The sequence below is a fragment of the Ricinus communis genome, chromosome 7 (assembly GCF_019578655.1).
Source record: "Ricinus communis isolate WT05 ecotype wild-type chromosome 7, ASM1957865v1, whole genome shotgun sequence".
NCBI classification, from domain to species: domain Eukaryota; kingdom Viridiplantae; phylum Streptophyta; class Magnoliopsida; order Malpighiales; family Euphorbiaceae; genus Ricinus; species Ricinus communis.
The window spans coordinates 29,007,820-29,016,051 of NC_063262.1; the positions used below are offsets into that span (position 1 = coordinate 29,007,820).

Here is an 8,232-nt window from a genome sequence, read left to right on the forward strand (position 1 = left end):
TTTTTCACTGTTGGAAAATATTCATAGAAAGAAAAAAGATGCGATTTTTGAAATAATGGTGACGTCAATTTCATGTGTCCGTCATTGTGGAAGGTATTAGGTTGAAACTGGTTTGACCATGTGTTTTGAGTATAGTGTTGGGAACTAGAACATTTTGTTAAGATTTCTGGTCCACTTTTAAGAATTTATTTGTTCGGAGTTTGATATCTATTGTATCTCTATTAAATTAATAATATTTGTCATATCTTATTTTTAATAATACAAATTGTTCTTTAAATAAGTATTATAATTTAAAAAAAATTAATAAAAATTAATATATTTAAACATCAATAAATACATATTGTTCTTTAAGAAAGATAAGATCGTCTTAAAAAAGTTCAATAAGAATTATCATATTTAAAAAAGATTTACTTGTTATACAAAATGTTAAGTCAATTTATTTATTTTTATTATTTTATGAAATGACATGCGAGCTTTTCATTATTTATGTCTTTAATTATGTTAAATATAACCCCAGTTAATTAGCTTTTTCTATAATTTCAAAAAATTATGCATATTTTTCTTAAATTTCTTATGAATTTTATAGTTATCATTCATTATGTTTGGAAAAGCAAACTTGTAACAATCCAAAACTAAATCATATGAAATATTGTCCGTTTTGAATCCCATTAATTATATTAAATATAGGCCCAGTTAATTAGCTTTTTCTATAATTTCAAAAAATTATGCATATTTTTCTTAAATTTCTTACAAATTTTATAGTTGTCATTCATTAATTTTGGGAAAGCGGACTTGTAATTTCAAAAAATTATACATATTTTTTCTTAAATTTCTTACGAATTTTATTATTGTCATAAATAGTTGTCATTCATTATGTTTGGGAAAGCAAACTTGTAACAATCCATAACTAAATCATATGAGATATTGTCCGCTTTGGACCCCACTGAACTCAATGTTTTATTATTTTTATGGGTTCAAGAACTTTTCAGGAGGTCCCTCATCCTGAAATTTCTCTGAACCAAACACGTTTAACTTTAGAGTTCCTACAATTCCACAGTCAAATAACTAAAAGGCGTTTCATGTTATTAGTTCTAACTTTTTATGTATATGTTATTAACCATTACCTATCCAATTTCGATGTGCAATTCAATTCATTCATGTATCTTCGTACCTTAGAATGGTATCATCCTAAAAGCCTGCCAGAAGCCACTACTTGTTCAGATATCCTATCTCTTGTCCTGGTGTCCACTTTTCTTCCTTATCGGACCGCTTTTCTTGGTCAGGTTGTCATAAGACTGTAAGGAAAATAAGAGAAAAATACAATTTGAGATAAAAATAAAAGACTAAAGTTGAATTTTTTTCTTTTTTTGAATAAATAAAGTTGACAATTTTGATGAATTAGTGAATTAACATATTCTTCTTCGGGGAGAAAAAGAATGTTTAGGAGAAAGGTAGGAGAAAATCAACACTTCAAGATTACTATTATATCACACGAAATTAGGCATCACCTATTCTTTATTCTATTTTATTTTATAGATCTTAGAACCAAATTCAATTATTTTTTGTATGTTTATTCTGATATTAATTATATAATGTAATTAATAAATTAATCCTATAATTAAATAATGATTTTAATTTTAGAAGATATAATATTTAATTATACTTTTGTTACTAATTTATAATCGTATTTAATATATTAATTAATAGTATTGGAAAAAGGAGAAAGAATTCTTAAATATTAAAAAATTATATTAAGAAAACTAAAAAAGATTATATTTGATATTGATATTGTCAATTATGTCGTTATATATAATATATTATTTATCAAATTTTATAATATAAGCTTTTAAATAAAAATAAATAATTTAATTTTTGTAATTAAAAATATTACAATCAAGCATCACAGGAGGAGATGATTAAGATATCATAAAAATGTGAATTTTGCAACTATTTTGATGTCTTTAACATTACATTTGTTATTTCTACTTTGTTTGCTTCTGCTATTATTTATAAAATTGGTTTATTGACATAATAGTTTTATGAGCTGCAAAAAGAGAGAGTACAAAAAACAAAAAAAAAAAAAACCTCATTTTCTTTTTAATAAATTACCCTAAAATCTTTTTAGAATTATATTAGGCTTTTTATATATAATAAACTATATAATTTAATATAGTCTATTTGTTGAAATCTAACATAAAATTACACTCGCAACAGTGAGAATAGATCAATTTTTTTTATGATAGATTATTTCCGTCCATAATAAATAAATAAATTATTTATATATAATTTATTGATAATAATGTAGTTGTGTTTCGATTTAATTGTATTTATATAAGGTTTAATAAAATTACTAAATTAATCTAAAAAAATCAAAATTACGAAATTAATTAAGTTAGCTATAGCACTAGTTTCCTAAACTAAAAATTCTTGATAATTTCCTATCCCAATTGAACTAAACTACTTATTAACATACAATAAAAAAGAAACTCTATAGATATTGAATATGTAAATGTAAATCAAAATATTATTTCCTTAATCTCTTAGGAGAAAGCCACTTTTTCACCATTGTTATTGTTATATATATAAGCCTCATTGTGCAAAAGAGCCGAATAGAAAACAGAATCACACCCGCCATGAGTCTAAACAAGGCTGTGTACAAGAACAGAAAGGCAACTCTGAAGAAGAAAGCAGAAGAGCTTTCTATACTATGCGATGTCCCTGTTGCTCTAGTCTGTTATGATCCTGACGGGAAGGTTGATACCTGGCCAGAAGATAAAAGCAAGGTCGATGAAATCTTGACGGAATTTGCACGTAAACAGAACTTGAAGCTGCCTTCTTCGGAAACTACTGCCAAGAACAAGAATGGTAATCAAGATTTGCAGGTGATGGAGAACGGGAATATTCTTGATGAAGAAAAGAAGAAGAAGAGGAAGAACGCTGTTAAGAAAGTTTATAAAACTTGGGATGAAAGGTTTGACTATTTACCAGAAGAAGATTTAATCGAAATCTTGGAGGTGATAGAAAGCAAGGAAAAGAGTTTAGCCCAAAGGGTTAAGGCAGAAGAAGTTGGGAAGAAGAGAAAAGGAACCCAGGTCGATGATGACGATGATGATGGGCTAGTCACATTGAGACTTGGTAGATATGATTATAGTGCGTCCAGTTCTTCTTCCGGTAATCTTACAAAAGATAAGGGCAAGTGCAGTATTGAGAGTAGCAGCAATGGCAGTGATTTCCGTCATGGGATAGCAAAGGGTATTGGTGATCTCGGGGTGCAATTAGAGGAATCCAGGAAAGTTACTGAAGCTGTACCCATTACAATGCCCCAGAAGACAATACAGTTCTACTTTTAGATGATCACAAGAATAAAATATTTCCTCTGATTACTTTCTCTTTTTTTTTTTGTTAATTTGTAATAGTTCAGCAAGATCTTATTTTGATAATTCAAAGACTTAATGTGTTCTTAGATATTGATTATTGATAAAATTTGCAAAATTGCTTTCAATTGATACTGTGGCCAAATCATAATCTGTGTTAAATCTGTAATCATCTAGAGAAAAAGAAAAATATGAGAAATTAAGATTTGAATCTTTAATTTGTTTTTCTGTTTCATCAAAATATAAAAGAAAATTTAAAGTAGCTATTACAATGGATGACTATGTTAATTATTAGTACTCTTGCTCTTGAAATTGAAAAATAATTGCATTATTGTTAGCAACAATTTTTTCTTTTTTTGGAATTTAAGTATTTTCTGGGCCTTTTTTGAGTAGAATAAATTCCATATATCACTGGGCCTAAATGCAAACCCATGAAATTAACTAGGGGTATATATGGAAATCTGAAAAACAAATTAGGTTTGGAGCCTGGAGCTTACAAGGAATCCAGTTAGCAGAGCAGCCACCATTTTTTAGCTTTCTCTTGACAACAACAGGAAGAAAATGGTAACGTCCCTTAAACTGTTTATTCATATATTTATTTTACATGATTTCTCTTTTTGGTTTCCTAGAAAGTTGCAAGAATTGAAAGGAAATGTAAAATAGAAGTGTATGATTTTCTTGCTTTTACTTTTAGGATCTGTATGCTTCTTTGCTGATAAAGTTTTTGGGTCGAGAAGAAAAATAAACTTCATGTTTTAAGGTTTTCCCAGTTTAAGTTGTCTGAAAAGAATATGATTTGACTTACTAACCTGATTTGCTGTGTTCAGCTGAAATTAGCTTTGATGTCAGATAAATTTGTTTGAGAGCTGCATTTAAGTTGCTTCTGTAGTTAGAAGCTGTTATCCAAAGCATATTATCTGATGGCTTTCCTGTGATTTTACTAAACAAATGCTATTTCTTTTCTGTAGTTCCTGGCAATCTCATACATGTGATGGTTTCTTTTTTCCAACTTCTCATTAGAAATTTTTTAACACCCGAGCTATGCAATTTGCTTTGCTTTTCTAATCACAGCCGAAGCAAATCCATGAAATCAAGGATTTCCTTCTTACAGCAAGAAGGAAGGATGCTCATTCTGTTAAGATCAAGAGAAGCAAAGATGTGGTGAAGTTCAAGGTTCGCTGCTCCAAATATCTGTGCACTCTCTGTGTTCTTGACTCTGATAAAGCTGATAAGTTGAAGCAATCTCTTCCACCAGGTATCAATTCTCTCTCTCTCTCTCTCTCTCTGTGTATTTATTTGTTTATTTAGTGGTTCTTTGTATTATGGTCTATGAACATATCATTGTGTTGTGTTCTTGGTGATTCAGTTTAAGGATTGAACGGGCAGTTACACTAATTTTACATGAATAAATTCTTCCACAAATGCAGTGTACTAATTTGGTTTGTGTATTGTTTTAACTGTACTTTATGCACAATGCGAAGTTAGCATGTCTTGGCTCACTCTCTCACTAATTCTCTGAGATCCCCGAAAAGGGTTGATCTTTGGGGTCTTTATAATGTGTTTTAGGTCATGTCTAATTACTTGTTCATATGCACTTTTTGTAGGTTTGAGTGTGCAGGACCTGTGAAGAAACAAACAACAAACTTCAAAGTCGAGGGATCGTATATTTTTGTCTTTTTTTTTCTTGCCTTGATTTTTCAACTTTGTTAAACACAACTATATAAGGTATATTTGATGTATTCACAACCGTTGTCATCCAGTTTTTTTCTAGGCAAGTTACTTTCAAGATGTAATAATAGTTGAAATACTATAGATAGTAGAATATTACTCCTGGATTGCAATTCACAGGAAAAACATAATGAAATCATGGAAAGATTTCATGAAGACAAAATATGTATGATGTCATATTACATTCATGATTCTTATACTTTACTTCTGTTGAAGTGGAAACCACAGTTCTACTTTTAAACACAAACAATGCTTTGGTTTTCGTCCTCCAACCGAAGAAAATAATGAACACATTTTGTGAATGTGAGACGATATCATACACATATTGTTTTTATAAAATTCTTCCATAATTTCATTTTGTTTTTTTTCTTTCTTTTGTGATAAGATTTGCAATTCGGAGTTATTTCTTGCTATATATTTAGTCTTTCAACTATTATTATATCTTGAAAGTAACTCGCCTAGAAAATACTAAAGGACAGGTGTGATACTTCTATAAAAATACTATATATTTGATATCCTTATATGTTAGGAACTTAGCGTAATAATATGATAATAGTTTTGTAATTATTGATGTGATTTTATTTTAGTCAATGTATTAGTTGTACTAGCTAATGAAATAAGAATGACTTCCTTGCTTATCTCTCCCTCGTCTGTTCACATCTTTTCCTTCCTCTTTCCTTCTCTCTTCTAAATTCTTGTCATCCAAACACAAGTTATGACCTTAGTATGATATTTATCTCTCTGGCACACGAATACATTTGTGGGGAAAAAGCTCTATGAAAAGACGGAGACAAACTTTTGTATGCATCATTTTCTCAAGAGCCGATATGATTTTGCACCTGGATGATGAAGCAACAAAGACGAGTGTGTCGCAAATATGCCGAGTCACTCATGGTTTAATCTTTAGAGGCACTTCGAATGAGTCAAAAGAAATCTAATTACAAAATTACATAAAAATGAATGTTATAAAAAAGTATCAATTTTTCCCCCCATTCTCACAGCAGCTTGGTAACCCGATGGTCATGGCATTATGTATTTTAGGTTTTCTTCTGGCTATTTGATGTGACCAGAAAAGATGACATATTTGGATCCTTGCAACAGCAGATTAAAATTGTACACAGCCTATGAAGCTGATCAGAACTGTCATGATATATCATTTCTTGGGCCTTTTGAGCAGTTGAAAAAAACACTGGGCCTAAATGTAAAACCCATGAATTAACTAGGGGTATTTACGGGAATCTCTCTTTTTTTAAAAAAATTAGGGTTAGACTAGAGCATGCAGCTCACATATAGAATCCAATTAGAAGGGCAGCCACCATTTTCGTTTTCTCTTGAGAAGAAGAAGAAGGAAGAAAATGGTAATGTGTATCAATTTTTCATGATTTCTAGAAAGTTGCATATTTCAGAGGAAATATAAACTAAGTGCATGATTTTGTTGCGTTTACTTTTGGGATTTGTTTGCTGATAAGTATTTTTGAGTCAAGCAGAAAACTAAATTTGAAGTTCTGAGTTTTTTCCGGTTTTATGTTATGGTAGCTGATAAAGCTGCGCTAACTTCAGCTTTATGCAACAATTAAGTTAATCTTTAGTCTTTTTCTTGGAAGCAGAACTGCGATGGGCATGTAATTTAATTGTGTTTAATTAATGTTTATTTATTTTTTTTCGGAAAGTATTGGTGTTTTATTTTTCTCAAAATTTCTTGTCTGTTAGTGAAAAACGAGTGCTGCATTTCAATTGCAAATGTCGCTAGTTGGAGTTCCAGATGGGATTTTGTAGTTTCATTAAGAGCAAATTGGTTATGGAAATTACAGCTGACTAAGTTCTTACATAATAAGAATGACACGCATCCGTGATGAATGTTAACTATCGGTTTGCTTTTATTCTTTTTAATTATAACAGCGATGGATGTGTTAAAGCTTTGTTATTATCCTTGGATTTGGGGAATTTTAGATGAATTTCTAACTTTAAAAGTTGAATTCTTTTCTAACTATTAAGCCAACAATGCATGTGAAAAAAATACGGCTCACTTACCTGATTCCTTGTACTCAGCTGAAGTTAGCTTTGATGTTAATCAAATTGTTTGAGAGCTGCATTTTAGTTGCTTCTGTAGTTATAATCAGTGCATGCAATTATAGAAAGCTTAAACAACTGCAAGACAGCCTGCCAATGAGCCTTCATTTTGTGTTAGACATTACATCAATGGTTTAGCTTGGTTATGTTATGTGCTATACTGATGGCATATCTGTGCTATTCTTTTCCACTAGCTCCTGATTTTTCTTTTATCCAACTTGTCATTAGATTTATGTAGCATCCAATTTATGCAATTTGCTTTACTTTCTAATCTACAGCCGAAGCAAATCCATGAAATCAAGGATTTCCTTCTTACAGCAAGAAGGAAGGATGCACGTTCTGTCAAGATCAAGAGAAGCAAAGATGTGGTGAAATTCAAGGTTCGCTGCTCCAAATATCTGTACACTCTCTGTGTTTTTGACTCTGAGAAGGCTGATAAGTTGAAGCAATCTCTCCCACCAGGTATCAACTCTCTCTCTCTCTCTCTATTTATTTATTTATTGATTTATTTTGAACAGCCATTGGTATATGACATAATATCATTGTTTTGTGATCTTGGCGGCTCAGATTAAGAATTGAGTGCACAATACACTACTTAAACATGAATAAATTTTGTACTAGATCTGGTTATGATTCTTTTATTTTGTATTCAATGCATATGATATTTGAGGCTTGTGAAGTTAGCATTTGATTGCCCTCTCTCTCTCTCTCTCTGTCTCTCTCTCTCTGACATCCCTGAAAAAGGTTGATGTTATGTTCTCTATGGTCATGTCTAATTATCTGTTCATATGTCCTCTTTGTAGGTTTGAGTGTTCAGGATCTGTGAAGAAACAAACAACAAACTTGAGTTGCTTTTTGGCGTTATGATGAGAAGTCAAACGGATCTTATATATTTTGCTCTTTTTCTTGCTGTCTTTATCTTTAGTTACGATTAAGATACCATGCTACTTGTGGAGATCTTTGCTTATGTAACTCGTGGGCATGAATTTGTAGTCAGACTTGAGTTGTTGATTGGTTTAGTTTGATTCAATGACAATTTCAACTTGTGCTTTGGCTATTA

The 8,232-nt window shown here is 30.6% G+C and overlaps 3 protein-coding genes across 3 annotated transcripts; all 3 read left to right on the forward strand.

The window, feature by feature from the left end:
* The first annotated feature begins 2,488 nt into the window (after positions 1 to 2,488).
* On the forward strand, positions 2,489 to 3,465 carry LOC8274251 (agamous-like MADS-box protein AGL103). Its single transcript, XM_002514763.3, has one exon. It carries the CDS (start codon positions 2,634 to 2,636, stop codon positions 3,348 to 3,350), a length of 717 nt encoding a protein of 238 aa, XP_002514809.2. The 5' UTR covers positions 2,489 to 2,633; the 3' UTR covers positions 3,351 to 3,465.
* A 317-nt stretch (positions 3,466 to 3,782) lies between these two features.
* Positions 3,783 to 5,324, forward strand: LOC8274250 (60S ribosomal protein L38). The gene is made up of 3 exons (XM_002514762.4): positions 3,783 to 3,938; positions 4,446 to 4,629; positions 4,979 to 5,324. Exons 1-3 carry the CDS (start codon positions 3,936 to 3,938, stop codon positions 4,999 to 5,001), a joined length of 210 nt encoding a protein of 69 aa, XP_002514808.2. The 5' UTR covers positions 3,783 to 3,935; the 3' UTR covers positions 5,002 to 5,324.
* An 896-nt stretch (positions 5,325 to 6,220) lies between these two features.
* Positions 6,221 to 8,232, forward strand: LOC8274249 (60S ribosomal protein L38). Its single transcript, XM_002514761.4, has 3 exons — positions 6,221 to 6,460; positions 7,451 to 7,634; positions 7,976 to 8,232. The coding sequence occupies exons 1-3, from the start codon at positions 6,458 to 6,460 to the stop codon at positions 7,996 to 7,998; spliced, it is 210 nt and encodes a 69-aa protein (XP_002514807.2). The 5' UTR covers positions 6,221 to 6,457; the 3' UTR covers positions 7,999 to 8,232.